At 55.6% G+C, this 16290-nt stretch overlaps 1 protein-coding gene across 2 annotated transcripts in view; it reads right to left on the bottom strand.

Annotated features, from left to right (window-relative positions):
- Positions 1-16290, bottom strand: part of CACNA1S (calcium voltage-gated channel subunit alpha1 S) — a 48012-nt gene that overhangs the window by 21988 nt on the left and 9734 nt on the right. For both annotated transcript variants that reach the window (XM_033099661.1, XM_033099660.1), the window contains 14 exons: positions 15641-15846; positions 14249-14352; positions 13876-14021; positions 13473-13554; positions 11377-11537; positions 7330-7555; positions 6728-6935; positions 5691-5811; positions 4788-4902; positions 3670-3760; positions 3008-3077; positions 2471-2603; positions 1695-1824; positions 519-578 (listed from right to left, as the gene is read on the bottom strand). In XM_033099661.1, coding sequence (XP_032955552.1) covers positions 519-578; positions 1695-1824; positions 2471-2603; positions 3008-3077; positions 3670-3760; positions 4788-4902; positions 5691-5811; positions 6728-6935; positions 7330-7555; positions 11377-11537; positions 13473-13554; positions 13876-14021; positions 14249-14352; positions 15641-15846 — 1853 coding nt within the window. The remainder of the gene's footprint in view (positions 1-518; positions 579-1694; positions 1825-2470; positions 2604-3007; positions 3078-3669; positions 3761-4787; positions 4903-5690; positions 5812-6727; positions 6936-7329; positions 7556-11376; positions 11538-13472; positions 13555-13875; positions 14022-14248; positions 14353-15640; positions 15847-16290) is intronic.

The raw sequence follows: 16290 nt of genomic DNA, 5'->3' as shown, positions 1-16290 counted from the left end.
ACCACGGTATTGTGGCCCCAGTGCGTCCACCTGGAGAATAGGCGAGCAGTGATGTGCTGTGGACAAGAAGCGGAACAGCGGGACAGAGCAGAGCTGCCAGAAACCCAGCCCAGGGCAACAGACACTTCTCTGAGGGTGCCTGGGGTGGGGGGGACCCTCTCAGTCATTGCTAATGAAGGTCTAGGAAGGAATCACAGCTCGCTGGGTCTACTCTCAGGCGAACTGTGTCTTGAACATGGAAGGAAAATGCCCAGTGCTCCACAGACATGACTGTTTGGCTGAAAGGTGTGGGCCGCAGGGGCTACATGTCATGTCTCCACCGTCCACCTGCTCATGCGCTCGGCCCAGCCTGTGAGTGGAAACCTAAGCTGGTCTCCAGGGTCAAGTCTCCCTGCTGCTCTCTGCCTCTCCTTGCTTTTCCCTCATCCCTGCTGTCCAGCTCCCAAGTGATGCTGTGTGAGTAAGTTGGAGCCATGACAGGTGTGGTTCCCTGGCCCCACATGACAGCCTTCACTCACCTTGAGGACAATCTCCACAGTGAAGACAGAGGTGAATGCAATGTCAAAATACCCGAGGATCTGGGGGCAGGACAGGGGAGGAGAAGTCAGCAAGAGGAAGGGTGGAGCAAAAATATCACCATCACCACCATCACCATCACCACCACCATCACCACCACCACCACCATCACCATCACCATTACCATCACCACCACCATCACCATCACCACCACCACCACCATCACCATCACCATCACCATCACCACCATCACCACCACCACCACCACCATCACCATCACCACCACCATCACCACCATCATCACCACCATCACCATCACCATCACCACCACCACCATCACCATCACCACCATCACCATCACCACCACCATCACCATCATCATCACCACCATTACCACCACCATCACCATCACCACCACCACCACCATCACCACCATCATCATCACCATCACCACCACCATCACCATCACCATCACCACCACCATCACCATCACCACCATCATCACCATCACCATCACCATCACCACCATCACCATCACCATCACCACCACCACCACCATCACCACCATCATCATCACCATCACCACCACCATCACCATCACCATCACCACCACCATCACCATCACCACCATCATCACCATCACCATCACCATCACCACCATCACCATCACCATCACCACCATCACCACCATCACCACCACCACCATCACCATCACCACCATCACCATCACCATCACCACCATCACCATCACCATCACCACCATCACCACCATCACCACCACCACCATCACCATCACCACCATGACCATCACCACCACCATCACCACCACCACCATCACCACCACCATCACCATCACCACCACCACCACCATCACCATCACCACCACCATCACCACCACCATCACCACCATCACTATCACCACTACCATCACCATCACCATCACCACCATCATTAAAACCAGGCAACAAGAGCCTGTCTGTGCTGCATGCTGTGACGATACTATTCAGAAGTAGATTGGGCAGTCTTGGCCTTCCAGGGACTTAAAAGCTAAGAAACTCTGATGCCTAGAGGCACATAGATGATACAATTGAACTTGGGAGCAGGGTGAGGTGTGCGGGTAGCTGAGGGCTGGAGTGGGGAGGGGTGCTGAGCTGCAGAGGGCACGGGTCTGCTGTTACCTGATTCCTCATGGACTCAGCCTGGATGGGGTCCTCGGCGGCCAGCGCGGCACTGCTGAGCATGATGAAGAGCAGAATGAAGTTGGTGAACCAAGTGGCGTTTACGATACGATGACACAGGACGCGGACCCTGCAAGGACAGTGGGTGGGGTTCAGGGGAGCTGTGAGCTGCTGGGCCTTACCAGCCTCTGCCCTCCACAGGGACACTGGATCTCTCCCTCCCAGGTCAGTGGAGAAGGATAGCCTGCGTCTGGCTGGACGTGCAAGGTGCCCTGCCCTTCATTCTGTCCCTGTAGCCTCAGTCCCGTGTCCCAAGCAAGCCCCTCCCACCACCTGCCCCTCCCCACTACCCCACCACCACCACCACCCCGTTTCCCCACCAAAAGAATAGGACAGGCTGATCTCTATCTATGAGGCAGGTACATGGAGCTCCTTGAAGATGACAGTCTGTGTTTTAAAGGCGTGAAGTTGTGAAGCCAGTAAGAACCACAGCTCCCCCAGCTCTCACCGCCTTGTCCTGTCTAAAATCGCCCTTGGAAAGGAACAAGTATGCCAGTGCCTCTTAAGTGCAAGTAACAGATAAGACTGAAAACTTTCCTTTGCCCAGAGATGCTAGCATTTTAGACAGGACACGAGCTATTAGCTGAAGGAATGAGTTTCTCCTAGCGTAATTGTAGGCTCAGAGATCAGGAGATGGGAGTCTTTTTAGAGCAGGGAAAGAGCGTTCTCTGCGTGTCCCATAAATCACCCCACACAGTGGCCAAGGGGCCACTCACTTGTTGGTGGGGCTGAAGATGAAGAAGGAGCTGGCTTCTGGAATAGGCACTGCCTTCTCTTTCAGCTGCAGCTCAGCCAGGGGCCGTGGTCGGGGGCTCACTGGGATCTCGGGCTCATCTTCTTCATCATCCCCTACAGGGAGGGAGAGAGAGAAATTGGGGTGTGTTTCCATACTTTACTGCTCCCCTGGCTTCTGTACTCTGAACCCAACCATGAGCCCCCAGCAGCCAGTGATCAAGGTGGTGCCAGGCCAGTGCAGGACACGAGGATGGCAGCAGAGGCCAGCCCAGGCATCTCCTTTTCCCTGCAGCGAATAGGATTGCACTATCAGGAATAATAGGCCCAGAACCTTCCAGAAACAGGACCAGAAGCAAGGCCAAAGAGACTTCTGTCTCAGGGCTGGACTCACACCATCTCAGACGCTCATAAACTGGGGGCGGAGGGAGTCCAGGTAGGGGACACAGGAGAGACTGTCCCCGGGGAGAAACCAGTCCTAGCATAAACCCTCCTCCCCCCCGCAGTCCCAGGACTCTCACCTGGGAAGTCAGCCGAGGGGTAGGGGTCCTTCACCTCGTTGACGTTAGACTCAAACTCATCGATTTTCAGCTGTCGGAAGGAATACAAGAAAGACGATGAAGAAAGCAAGACCTGCAGTTTCCACTTGTGGAACATTTGCTGGAGGGCCAGCGTAGGTTTCCGCTCATGTAATGCTCCCTACAGCCTGGGGACAGGTGACACAATGACCATTCCCATTTGACAGGTAAGAAGCCAGGCCCAGAAAGTCAGACAAGCTGGCCAAGCTCCCATGGGGTAAAGGCAGGACCCCAGCCTGTCTGTGCCTATGCGCCCCCTGCTTAGCACCCCCGCCACCCCCAGGGCCTGTTCCCTGTCCCTTGGAGCTCTGCTTCCTCAGCCCCCAGGGCGTGAGCGGAGCCAGGTCGGGTAACCTGGGGCTAGAATGGTGGGAAGCCAGTCTGGGCCTCTCAATGGAATGGGGTGTCAAATGGTGGGGACACCTGCCTGGGGCGGGAAGCTAGGACTCTGAAGTCTGGGTCCCAGATCGGGACAGGTGTGCCTCTCAGCGCCCAGGATCCCCCTGTAGCCACTGACTGCACCCTCGTGGGGTGGAGGCAGGTGCCGTTGCCCGAGTCGAGGCCCGCCCCGTACCACCCCGGGAAAGCCCGTGTGCGCCGCTCGCCTTGGCCGTGGTGGGGATGCCCTCGCCCTTGGGCTTCTGTTCCAGCTTCTTGACCACTGACTTCTCCTCCTCAGGCTTCTCCGGGAGACCCCTGGGTTGGGGACACCAAGGGACGCAAAGTGAAGGTCCAGCTAGAAAGTTCTTGAGGACCTGCTCAGCCCGGGGACACCCTCAGGGGCCCCCGCACCAAGGTAGCTCTGTGGAGGACGGGTCCGCGGTGGGCCCGGGCAAGGCCTCTGCGACGAGAGCACCGACTGCCAGCTTGCAGCCAAGTACAGCTCGCCGTCAGACACAGGCAATGCCTGCTGGTTGGCGCGGGGGCGGGATGGATGTGGCTTTGCACCCGGTTCGTGATTCACTCCCTGGGGGGAGCAAGTTTGGTCCAAGACGAGGCCCAAGTCTTTGGAAAGTCTTAGGGCATGTGGGGACTCCACAGCTGGCCTCTGTCCCTCCCGCTCCCCTTCTTGCCTCCACCAGGAACGGACCCTGGGGATGGGGGCAGGGGGCACAGGCCTTTGTCTGGGACCACTCAGGGCAGCTGGTTCTCCAACCAGCAGCTTTGGCCCCACCTGGGAGCGTGCTGGAAATGCAGTCTCCATCCCATCCCACGCTTCCTGATTCAGAATCTGCTTTTTGACAAGGTCCCCAGGCGATACGCCCAGTGAGTTTCAGAAACTCTGTCAAGACCACGCATCCTGCTTCTCCCGGCGGAGGGGCTCGGGCTACAGGTTAAATGACGGAGGCAATTGGAAAGGACCTGGGACGTCAACTCCACTTCACGAGTGAGACAACTGAGGCCCAGCAGAGGGAAGTGACCTCCAAGACCTCGGGGACGCAGTGGCCGGCAGGGAGAATTCCTAGAACGCTCAGCAGGGCTCCCGGCCCAGCCTGCTGGCTCTGCCCCCACGTTTCCGAGGCCTGACTTGCCTCTCGTCCGGCCCCCAGGGACACCTCCCAGGACCTTAGCCCTCGCTGTGTCTGCTGGTCAACGACCTGCCCAAGGGGCAGCTGTCACGGAGGCATGGTCTCTGCTCCTCAGGGGCCCAGGGGCCACTGCCCAGAGCTGCAGGCCACACAGCTGAGCACTCCGGTCCCCCTGCCGAGGACGCAGCTCTCACCTGGACATCTTCCGGCGTTTTCTCTCCTCAGCCTTGGCCTTCTGGGCAGAGGTCAGGCTCTCCGCCTCGGCCAGGTTGTCCACGGCAATGGCCAGGAAGACGTTGAGCAGGATGTCTGAGTGTGTCTGGCTAAGGAGCCTCGGCTTTGGGTGGAGGGGAGCCTCTGGCCGGCGCCCACCCTGCCCGCCTGCATTAGTAAGACTTAACCCCACTCCCTTGGTGGGGTCACTGGAGTCGCTCTTGCCAGGGTTACCCCACAGGAGGGCATGGGCACAGGGACACAGGCACACATCCGGGGCGGGGGGGCCTGCCTGTACAGGGTGCCCACGATGGGCCTGAATCCACTCGCATTGAACACCATCCATTTCCTGCCCTGGACTGACACCCCACACACACACCGGACTGCGTGGGGAGCCACTACGTCCTACACGGGAGAATCATGCTTGGCACCCATGAGCTCAAGGGACCAGGGTTCCCTCTCTCACCTATGCATAATATCAAGTTCCGTGGTACAGACATCGGGACGTGGGCACTGCCCACCTCACCCTCCCGTCTCTTGCTCTGCCCAAGCTCACACTGTCTGGTACCTGCTTCCTGCCTCCCGGCCTTCAGCCTTTGCAACAGGTATCCCACCGTCTCCACTGCCCCTTCCTCCTACCTGCTCCGGGCTCGCCTTCCTGGGTGAACGCCTCCCACCTGTAACCTGTCACCGTGGGCTCTCTAACCTCCCTGGTGGAAGGATTATCCTCCAGTTTTACCTGCACTTGCCATTTGCCACGTTCTGTCTCCCCTCAGCTCCCTGTGAACCTGGGAGCCTGGCCAGGGGGCACCCTGGCCCCTGTTTTAAGCCTATCTCCCCGCCCCCTCCCTCAGCTCTGTCCTACACTCGCTGTGGAGGGATACAGTTGCCACAGACGAAAAGGATGATGAAATAAATGCACACAAGCATGCCGGGGTAGGACGGCCCCCCGTAGGCCATGATTCCATTGTACATCACGGAGTTCCAGTCTTCCCCTGTCAGGACCTGGGGGGCCGGGAGGAGAGCTGGGGCTCACAGAGGGACTGAAGAGTCTTCGGTGGGGGCTGCATGTCCCAAAGGCCCCTCCTAATGTGCCCATTCCTGGACCTTCCCTCTCTCCATCCACGGCCAGGACGAAAGGCCTGGAGTTTTCCAGGGCCAAGGAGTTTGACTGTCACCAAGTGGGATCACTGCTTCCCTGTGCTCTGTGTCCAACACTCAGGCTTAACTGTACCATCCCCACCCGGTCTACTGTCACTTCAGCCTCCAACAGACTGAAATGTCAAGTGCCTTTCAAGACATGCGTGACCAGCCCATGGGCTGAATGGAACACAGAGGACCCACGGATAGGACCGACCGGTTGTCACACACTTGCCCACTCTCCCAACGAGGGTGTCCTTCAGGGGTACTGGCTGCAGCAGACGGGAACGTTTCTCTACACTAAGGCAGCTCCTCCCAGGCGCCTCTTGGTGAGTCCCAGCCCTGCCCCCTTGGGTAGCACGGGGGCTGAGCCTCCCCAGGGCGAGACGGTCTGTGCTTCTTGGGGAGGCGCAGCCTTTTGGGGGGGGACTCACATCGTCTGGCTTTGTGCTCAGAGGTAGGAGGGACACACGGCAAAGAAAGCAAGCACCTGGCCTCCCAGCCACCCTGACCCCATTCATTCATGAGCTGTCACCCTACTGTGGGCCCGCCCTTGGCTGGCACCAGGGACATGGGCACAGAGGACAAGCTGAACACAGTCCTGGCTCAGGAGCCTGGAGGACACAGGTAAGCAGTTGTTACATGGAAAGAAGCACAGGGGCGCAAGCCTGCACAGGAACCTCGAACTCAAACCCGGAGACCCAAGGAGGCTTCCTGGAGGAGGTGGTGTCCACCCCGATCGGAAAGGACAGGCCTCGGGAGGGCACCTGCGGGAGCGCACCTGGAAGACGCTGATGAGCGCCTGCGGGAAGTTGTCGAAGTTGCTGCGCGGCACCTCTGTGTCCTCGAAGTCGTACCTGCCCCCGAAGAGCTGCATGCCCAGCAGGGCGAAGATGACGATGAAGAGGAAGAGCAGCAGCAGCAGCGACGCGATGGAGCGGATGGAGTTGAGCAGGGACGCCACCAGGTTGCTCAGCGATGTCCAGTACCTGAGGGGGCGGCCGCCAGGTGGAGAGGGGCAGCCCTCCCACCGGTGTCCGTGGGGGGACGCAGGGCGGAGGGCTGCCTGGCGGGGAGACGCCTGCATCCGCCCCCCACTCTTCCCTTCCTTCACAGCACGGACCTCCATTTGTCATTTCACACTCAAAGTGATTTCACGTGAACTTGCAGGACCCAGACCATGGGAGATGGGATGGGTGTGGACCCACCCAGGTGTGCCGCCCAGGTGTGATGCCCAGGTGTGCCACCCAGGTGTGCCGCCCAGGTGTGCCACCCAGGTGTGCTGCCCAGGTGTGCCACCCAGGTGTGCCGCCCAGGTGTGGTGCCCAGGTGTGCCGCCCAGGTATGCTGCCCAGGTGTGCCAGACCTGCCTGCCCTGCTCACTTGGTGACCTTGAAGATCCTGAGGAGGCGGATGCAGCGCAGCACGGAGATGCCCAGGGGGCTCATGGCGCCCGAGGCCACGAGCAGGACCTCCAGGAGGCCACTGCACACCACGAAGCAGTCGAAGCGGTTGAAGATGGACATGAAGTACTGGCGCAGGCCCAGCCCGTACATCTTCATCAGCATCTCGATGGTGAAGAGGGCCAGCAGCACCTGGTTGGCAATGTCTGGGGGACACGTGCAAGCTCAGGTTGTGTCCCCTTCCCTGCGTCTGTGCCCGGGCCTATCTGAGCCCGCCCCCCGCTTCCGGAGCCCCTCTTCACGTGTCCAAGCCATTGTCTATTTCCTAGTCTCAAAATCCAATGAACCCGGTGAATTTTTGCCCCTTGAAAGGACACTAATCAAGATTTCTAAAAGCTAAACAGCTCTACAGCTAAGAAGCCCCCCCCCCCGTCACCCCACCAGTCACCAATCACTCCATGGGGTCAAATCCAATGGACATTTGACCCTCATTTTCCTGGCCTCCCGGAGGCACTGGGCACAGTGGACCAGACTCTTGCTTTTTCCTTGGCTTCTCGACACCACACCCTTCTGGGTTTCCTCTACTTCCACGTTTCCTCTGCAGACGCAGTCTTCACCTGGTCACTGATGCTGGACTTGAGCTGTCCCCTGTCCCCGGTGAGCTGGTGCTGCCTTCTGAGACCACGCCTCCCACTGCCATCCCTGCCGACACCGCCCAGACTTTAACTCTTCAACTCAGACCTTTCCACTGAGGTCCAGGCCTATTCTGCCATCTGCCTGCCTTATTCCCGTGTCTCGAAGACACCTCAAACTCAACATGCCAGGGCTAAGTCGATGGGTCTTGCCCTTTCTCCCCATCCCTCAAAAAATACCTGGGAAGAGATGAACTCTCTTCCTCATCTCAGTAGGTGGCACTACCGTCCATTTATCTGCTCAGGTCAGGAACCTCAAACTCATGCCTGACTTCACTTGGTGGGCAGTGTTCACATCTTGTCCACAATTTGGTCACTGACAATGCATGGCACATCCAGAGGGCCCTCAACAAGATTGTTTGCATTGAATGGATTCACGGATGGATGGATGCATGGATGGATGGATGGATGGATGGATGAAGGATGGATGATGGATGGATGGGTGGATGATGGATGGATGGATGGATGGATGATGGATGATGGATGATGGGTGGATGATGGATGATGGATGGGTGGATGGATGGATGGATGAAGGATGGATGATGGACGGATGGGTGGATGATGGATGGATGGATGGATGGATGATGGATGATGGATGATGGGTGGATGATGGATGATGGATGGGTGGATGGATGGATGGATGAAGGATGGATGATGGATGGATGGGTGGATGATGGATGGATGGATGGATGGATGATGGATGATGGATGATGGGTGGATGATGGATGATGGATGGGTGGATGGATGGATGGATGAAGGATGGATGATGGACGGATGGGTGGATGATGGATGGATGGATGGATGGATGATGGATGATGGATGATGGGTGGATGGATGGATGGATGAAGGATGGATGGATGATGGACGGATGGGTGGATGGATGGATGGATGGATGGATGAAGGATGGATGATGGATGGATGGATGGATGGATGGATGGATGATGGATGGATGATGGACGGATGGATGGATGATGGATGGATGGATGGATAAAGGATGGATGGATGGATGGATGGATGGATGATGGATGGATGATGGACGGATGGGTGGATGGATGGATGGATGGATGGATGGATGAAGGATGGATGGATGATGGACGGATGGGTGGATGGATGGATGGATGGATGGATGGATGATGGATGGATAAAGGATGGATGGATGGATGGATGGATGGATGATGGATGGATGATGGACGGATGGATGGATGATGGATGGATGGATGGATGATGGATGGATGGATGGATGGATGGATGGATGATGGATGGATAAAGGATGGATGGATGGATGGATGGATGGATGATGGATGGATGATGGACGGATGGGTGGATGGATGGATGGATGGATGGATGGATGAAGGATGGATGGATGATGGACGGATGGGTGGATGGATGGATGGATGGATGGATGATGGATGGATGGATGGATGATGGATGGATGGATAAAGGATGGATGGATGGATGGATGGATGGATGGATGGATGGATGATGGATGGATGATGGACGGATGGGTGGATGGATGGATGGATGGATGGATGGATGAAGGATGGATGATGGATGGATGGATGATGGATGGGTGGATGGATGGATGGATGGATGGATGGATGGATGGACGGATGGGTGGATGGCTGGATGGATGGACGGATGGGTGGATGGATGATGGATGGATGATGGGTGGATGGATGATGGATGGATGATGGACGGATGGGTGGATGGATGGATGGATGGATGGATGAAGGATGGATGATGGATGGATGGATGATGGATGGGTGGATGGATGGATGGATGGATGGATGGATGGATGGATGGATGGGTGGATGGATGGATGGATGGACGGATGGGTGGATGGATGGATGGTTACATGCATCTGATCTGTAGCATTGTTTCCCATCTCCTACTCACAGAAAAAGATAGTCTTCTTTTCTAGTTATTTTCCTTTTTAAAAAATATTTTCCATCATTTTAAACAAAGTGTGTATGTACTGTTCTCCCATCTCAGGCTCCCAGGGTTGCCAGCTCCTGGAGGTCGTGCCTGATTACTCTTCCTCACGGTGGCCCTGTTCCTGATTCGGTTTCAATCGTTTTGTTGTGAGCTCATCTCCAGGAAACTCCTTTCCCAGGGGAATCCTGTATGTCTTGGGTTGAGAAACACCTTCAAGAATAGCTAATGCGTGCTTCTGCTGGGCCGCCGAGGGGTTTCACTTGTCGGTAACTAGTTTCCTATGTTTCACTCAGCTCAGGAGGCCTCCCCTCGAGGACAGTGCACACTGGACCTCAGTGCTGTGCACGGCCCAGATGGGATCTGGGTTTTCCCTTCTTCCCAGTGCTTGCACTAGAGCTACCTCCCCCCTCCTTCCTGGCACAATGGGTGGTGAGATTTTGCTTCCCTTATGGGAACAGCCCTTCCAGGGCCCTGGCTTTACACAACGGTCAGTCCAAGTTTCCCACGTCACACGTGCCTGGACCCCATCTCCTGTCCCTGCACAGGCATTGAGCACTCAGTGCCATCTTTTAGGGCTTTGGGGCAGGTCTGAAATGCTCCTGGAAGTCAGCTCGTGAGCTCTCTGCCGGGTTTTCAGTCACGCAGAGACTTCCTTTTCTCTCTTTGGAATATTGTCATCACTTGGGCAGCATCGCTATGTGCTTGTCGTGCGGAGGACATTCGGTTGGATCGCTGTGTTGGTGGAACTTTTGGGGGCTCCCTTTTTTTCTTACTCTGCTGCCTGTCACAGCCTGGAGCTCCACACACAGGGGACACCCACCACCGGGGTGAGGCTGACTGATTTACTTGCCACCAAGACTCATCCTTCAAAACTCAGGTCTGATCGTGTCACATTCCCGCTTATAGCTTTTCATTATCTTCTCACTGTAACCCTCCTCCTTATATTTACTTCCTTTATCGCCCTCCCTACAGTGACTTGACATTATTTATTAGTACCTGTCTTTGCCTTGGGCTAAGTGAGCTCCTTGAAGGCACGGAACTGTTAACTCTCTCTGCACCCTGAGGTCTTTCTCTGTGCCCTACATAGAGTAGGTACCCAATAAACATTTGGTGAAACGGTGCTGTTTTGGGAGCAGAATTGCAACTTGGCAGCTTGGAGTTCTGAATTGCCAGCCTTCTTCAGGTCTAGTGTCTGTAATGGGGATGATTTGCCCACACAGCTGGGCGCACGTCTGGAGGTTTCCCAATGTGTTACTGTAACTGCCAGGAGGAGGAACATATCACCAGCCTGGAATGTCTAGAAAACAATGTCAGTTTCTAATCGACCACTTCTGCAAAACCCGAGGTGCCTGGCTGGCTCTGGCCATCACACAATCTGTCCTTTTCCTGGCCTGTCTCACCTTGCAAATGGGTCAACCAGAGAGGCTGGTTGTGGTGCTCAGAGGCGATGGACAGTGTGTTGAGGGCCACGATCAGTATCACCAGCCAGTAGAAGGTTTTGGTCTTGACCACGTCGTGGCACTTCCAGCGAAAGATACGGTTCCACTGCCTCCAGTGGCGGCTGAGGGCGGAAACAGAGCAGGAGGGGGGCAATGAGCTGTTTGACTCTGAGCCCCACCTGTCGTCTTTACTTCTGGACAGACTCTGGCCACACTGAGTCTGACCACCCCTCTCCCATCCAGCCACACAGGAGAGGCTGAGGGCACCAGCTATGGAGCCAGGCTGAGCTATTAACACAGTCTCGTCTCGTACTAGCTAACCATACAGCGACGCTAACCTCAGAGGGAACTAGAATTAATGGCACAGAACGTGCAACACGGTGTCTGGCAGGCAGTAGGGCTCCACACATTTTAATTTTAGTGAAGGCAACACTGGGAAGCCAAGTTTTGCCCATTACAAAAGCAATTCTTCAACAAATTAATGATATCTGGTGTTAGGGAGGGTGTGCGGCCAGGGCTCTTTCACAGTCAGTGCTGCTTTTTTGGAGAGCAATTTGGCAGCATTTACCAAGGTTTAAAATCCACACACCCTTTGACCCTTTGAGCCAGCAAGTCCGTGTCGAGGGATCTGCCAGCAGAAATGTTCACACTTTCGTACAACTGCTCCCTGCGCCGCTGTTCGTATTGCCCCAACCGGGAAAGCCTGACTGAAACTATGTATCTAAGTACCAACACTGTGTCGTACTTAAAGATTACTAAGTATCCATACCATGCATAGTTTTAGGTGTTACTAAGTATCCACACTGTGGAATATTTTACATCAAAAGATATACCAACAGTGGTGTGTGAGCTATCAAGCTATGAAGGACATGGAGGAACCTGAAATGCACATTACCAAGTGACAGAAGCCAATCTGGGAAGGCTACATCCTGTACGATTCCAACGCTATGACCTGGAAAAGGCAAAACTATGGAGACAGTAGGAGGCTCAGAGGTTCCTAACAGTGGAAGGGTCGGGAAGGATGAGTAGGCAGAGCTCGGAGGATTTTCAGAGCAGCAAAATCTGTGTATGACACTGTAATGATGGATACGTGTCATGATACATCTGTCCAAACCCGTAGAATGCACAACACCGAGAGTGACCCTAATGTCAACTGTGGACTCTGGCTGATGACAGTCAATGTAGGCTCATCAGTGGTGACAAATGTACCACCTGGTGGGCATGTTGATGACGGGGAGACTGTGTGGATTTGGGGAAATTTCTGTATCTTCCACTCAATTTTGCCATAAACCTAAAACTGCTCTAAAAAAATGAAGTCTTAAAAAAGAAAGGTGTGTATGTATAAGTATAAAGTTGCCCTCAATAGATAATTTTCAGGTAAAAATGAAAGTCACTAGGTAATATGTAGAACACATTCATTCATTTGCTCATCAAATGTCTGGCCGTGCCTCATTGGGCACTGCTCTAGGCTCTGCAGAGACAATAGTTAGTATAAATAACCCTGTCATGTAAAAAGCAAAAACAAAACCCAGAAAGCCTGGTGTGTGTGTGAGAGATGAAAACCTGGAAAAGCCTGGGAGGGATACTAATCCATTTCTATGGTTACCTCTGTAAAGGGCAGTGGGGCCTTCATCTTTTCTTTGATGTGTTTCTCTGTTGTTTGATCTTTCAAAATCACGGTTGTGTTTGCATTTGTAAAAGAAAGCAGCCAATCAAACAAACACACCCTCCTTTTGAGACAAAAGCAAGGGCTGCCATTCTCCTTCCTGCAAAGCTCACTGGTTGCCTGTGTGGGGCACACACCTCCCCTTATCCCCTGAAGAGGTTCCAGGACTAACTGCCCCACTAAGTCCACTCTGATCAGAGGGTAGCAGCCAGATGTGCTCCCTGCCCGGCAGTGGTCTATGAACAGGTCACCTACTGAGTGCCCTCCAATTGCAGTAAGGGACTGGGAAAGTGACTCTAAAGCCACCTAGGAGGGAGGTAACTGGGTTCCAACACCATATCTCAGGAAGCCTGAGGCCGGGAGGACCCCAGAGAGAGGGGCAGACACTCACACGAACTGGATGATTTTGTTCAAACCCTCGATCTCATACAGACTCTCCGTGTCAGAGCCACCTTCGTCCAAAGACAGCTTTCCTGGGGAGAGAGAGAGAGACAGTGGGCCTGTCTTCTGGGCCCCTCTGTGCTGGACACACCTGGAAAAGGGCCTGTTGACTGGACACACCTGTGACAGCAGGCCCTAGGTGGGCCTGGGTCCCTCTGCTTTCCTTAGACCAGGTGCCCAGGAGTCCAAGAGGGGAGGGGCGGTGATGGATGGCAGCCCCTGGGCATACCCGGATGCCGCCGTTTTGAGTGGTAAGGTTTCAGGCAAGTCACTCACCCTCTCAGGGCCTCCTAGGTTTACTGTGAGGGGCAGCTGGGAGGGGGACATGCTGACCAGGGCCTTGGGGTGCGAACCTTCTCGCAGATCGTCAACGTCCATGACCTCTCCCTGGGTGATCCAGCTCATATAGCCCCGGAGGTCCTCGTCCAGCTGCTGCTTCTCCCGGAGCTTCTGGAAGGTTCCCCGGGACTTGGCCTTCTCCCGCTCCTTGGTGAACTCCCTGTGAAGGAAAATGGGAAATGGGAGGAGAGGAGAACAGGAGGGTGGGGAAGGACAACCTCCCAAGGAGACGACTCTTTCTGTGGCTGGATGTATCCCTCCTGGAGGCCTGGAGTCGCCTGGGGCCAGCCCCTCCTCCCCCTCCTCCTCCCTTTGTCCCTTCCCCCGTTCTCCCCCCTCCTCTCCTCTCCCCCCTCCTCCTCTCACCCCTCCTCCCAGCTCCCTTACCCGCTCAGGACCCCCAGCACCAGGTTGAGAATGAAGAAGGACCCCAGCAGAATGAGGGTGACAAAGTAGATCCAGGGCCATTCATTCCCGATGGCATCGTTGACCTGGCCACACGGAAGTAAGAGTCCCATCCCCTGACATGAGAGTTCAGGTCCCCTCCCCGAGTCCCCACCCTGGGGGACAAGGAGAGAGGCCATCCGGGCCATGGGAGGGCGCTTTCTCTCCTGAAGACCTATGACCTGAAGATAAAGGACCTCCTGGGGGGCCTTGTGGGCTGCCTACCAGGCCCAGGTTAGACTCATCCATTTCATCCTTTACCCAGCCGCTGCCCTGGCCTGACTCATGAACACCATTTCCAGTTGGTGTCTTTACAACCAAGATTTTTCAAAGTAGAAGAAACAGTAAAACGTCTTGGCCTGAGCTTGGCCAGCTCCTTCATGGACAAACCACTGCCTCTGAATATTATCCCATCTACCTAATGGGGATAAAGATATACACTCCCTATTAGAGCAGAGGTGAAATAACACGTGGCAGCCCTTTCACATGGTGAGCAATTTGCCCCCATAATAGGAGATCACAAGAACTACTCATACTAATCCTTTATGTTTGCAAAGCAATTGACAGTGTTACATTGTTTCCCCCACAGGCAGTGGCACACTGTGGTTCTGGAATTGGAGCCAGGCGGATTCGAGTAGAGTTCTTCCATCTATTACTCATGAACTCCGTAACTATGGGCAAGTTCTGAACCTCTCTGTGCCTCAGGTTCCCTCTCTGTGAAATGGGAACACTGCTTTGCGTCACGGGAGGATTAAATAAGAAATGCAACCTAGCTCATAATAACATCAAATAAACAATAGGCTCTACAACAAGACTGACAGTGTTGACTGTGTGCCGACACTGTTGTAATTCAGTGAACCCCCCCACTAACCATCACAGCTGCCCTGTGATGTGGGTAGAATCTATATTTTACAGACAAGGAAACTGGTACCTAATAACATGTATATAGGAAAGCAGTCTTGCCCAATGGCAAAAAGGGAGACTCAAAGGGCCCATCATCCCTCAAGAAATCTGACTCCAGGCCATCAGGAATGAGTCATTACAGCCAGGCTTAGGGACAAGTTAGGAACTGAGACCAGAGCCAGACCACGGAGCTGCTGGCTTCCATTTCTTTCCTGGTTGTGGGTCCTGCACAGACAGGCTGTACATTGGGGACTGCGCAAAGCATGCTGGGACACACACCTGGGGTGGGGGGGGACATGCACCCTGTACAGGTTTCCGGGGGAATGTAGCGAGAACAGTGGTTGACTCGGGAAGGTGACTGGCAGCCCCAGAGCCGCCCCCCAGCCAGCTGGGGCTGAAGGGAGGTGAGCGGGCAGGTGCGGGCCGACCCACCCAGTACAGCACATCGGTCCAGCCCTCCATCGTGATGCACTGGTACACGGTCAGCATGGAGAAGCCGAAGTTGTCAAAGTGGGTGACGCCGTCGTTGGGCCCCGGCCAGCCGCCCCGGCACTCGCTGCCGTTGATGGTGCACGGGCGGCCCGAGCCCGTCCTGGCACAGGGGGACGGCTTCTCGTTGTCCACGGTGGCCACGATGTCTGGAGGCGGGAGGCGGTGGGAGCATCGGACAACAGGAGCCGGTGGACAACGATGGGAGAAAAGGCGTTAAAATCATTGATAACAGATGGGAGCCGCTCTAGCTGGAGAGGGAAGGGCCGCAGGTGCAGAGGGCGCCTGGGGCCAACAACCCTGCAGTGGACCCGTGGGCAGCAGTGAGCTAGCCTGGGGCTTGTTCACCGCCAGGTCCGCGGGCTCCCTGTCAGCCGTCCTAGGACCTCCCCGCGCCCCGCCCCAGGGCTCACCTAGGACCTCCCCGCGCCCCCTGCCCCAGGGCTCACCTAGGACCTCCCCGCGCCCCGCCCCCCAGGCTCACCTAGGACCTCCCCGCGCCCCGCCCCCCAGGGCTCACCTAGGACCTCCCCCGCGCCCCGCCCCAGGGCTCACCTAGGACCTCCCCGCGCCCCCTGCCCCAGGGCTCACCT

This window comes from Rhinolophus ferrumequinum, chromosome 27, assembly GCF_004115265.2.
Source record: "Rhinolophus ferrumequinum isolate MPI-CBG mRhiFer1 chromosome 27, mRhiFer1_v1.p, whole genome shotgun sequence".
NCBI classification, from domain to species: Eukaryota; Metazoa; Chordata; class Mammalia; order Chiroptera; family Rhinolophidae; genus Rhinolophus; species Rhinolophus ferrumequinum.
Note: the sequence above shows the minus strand (reverse complement) of the source record. Positions and strands in the feature narration are given on the sequence as shown.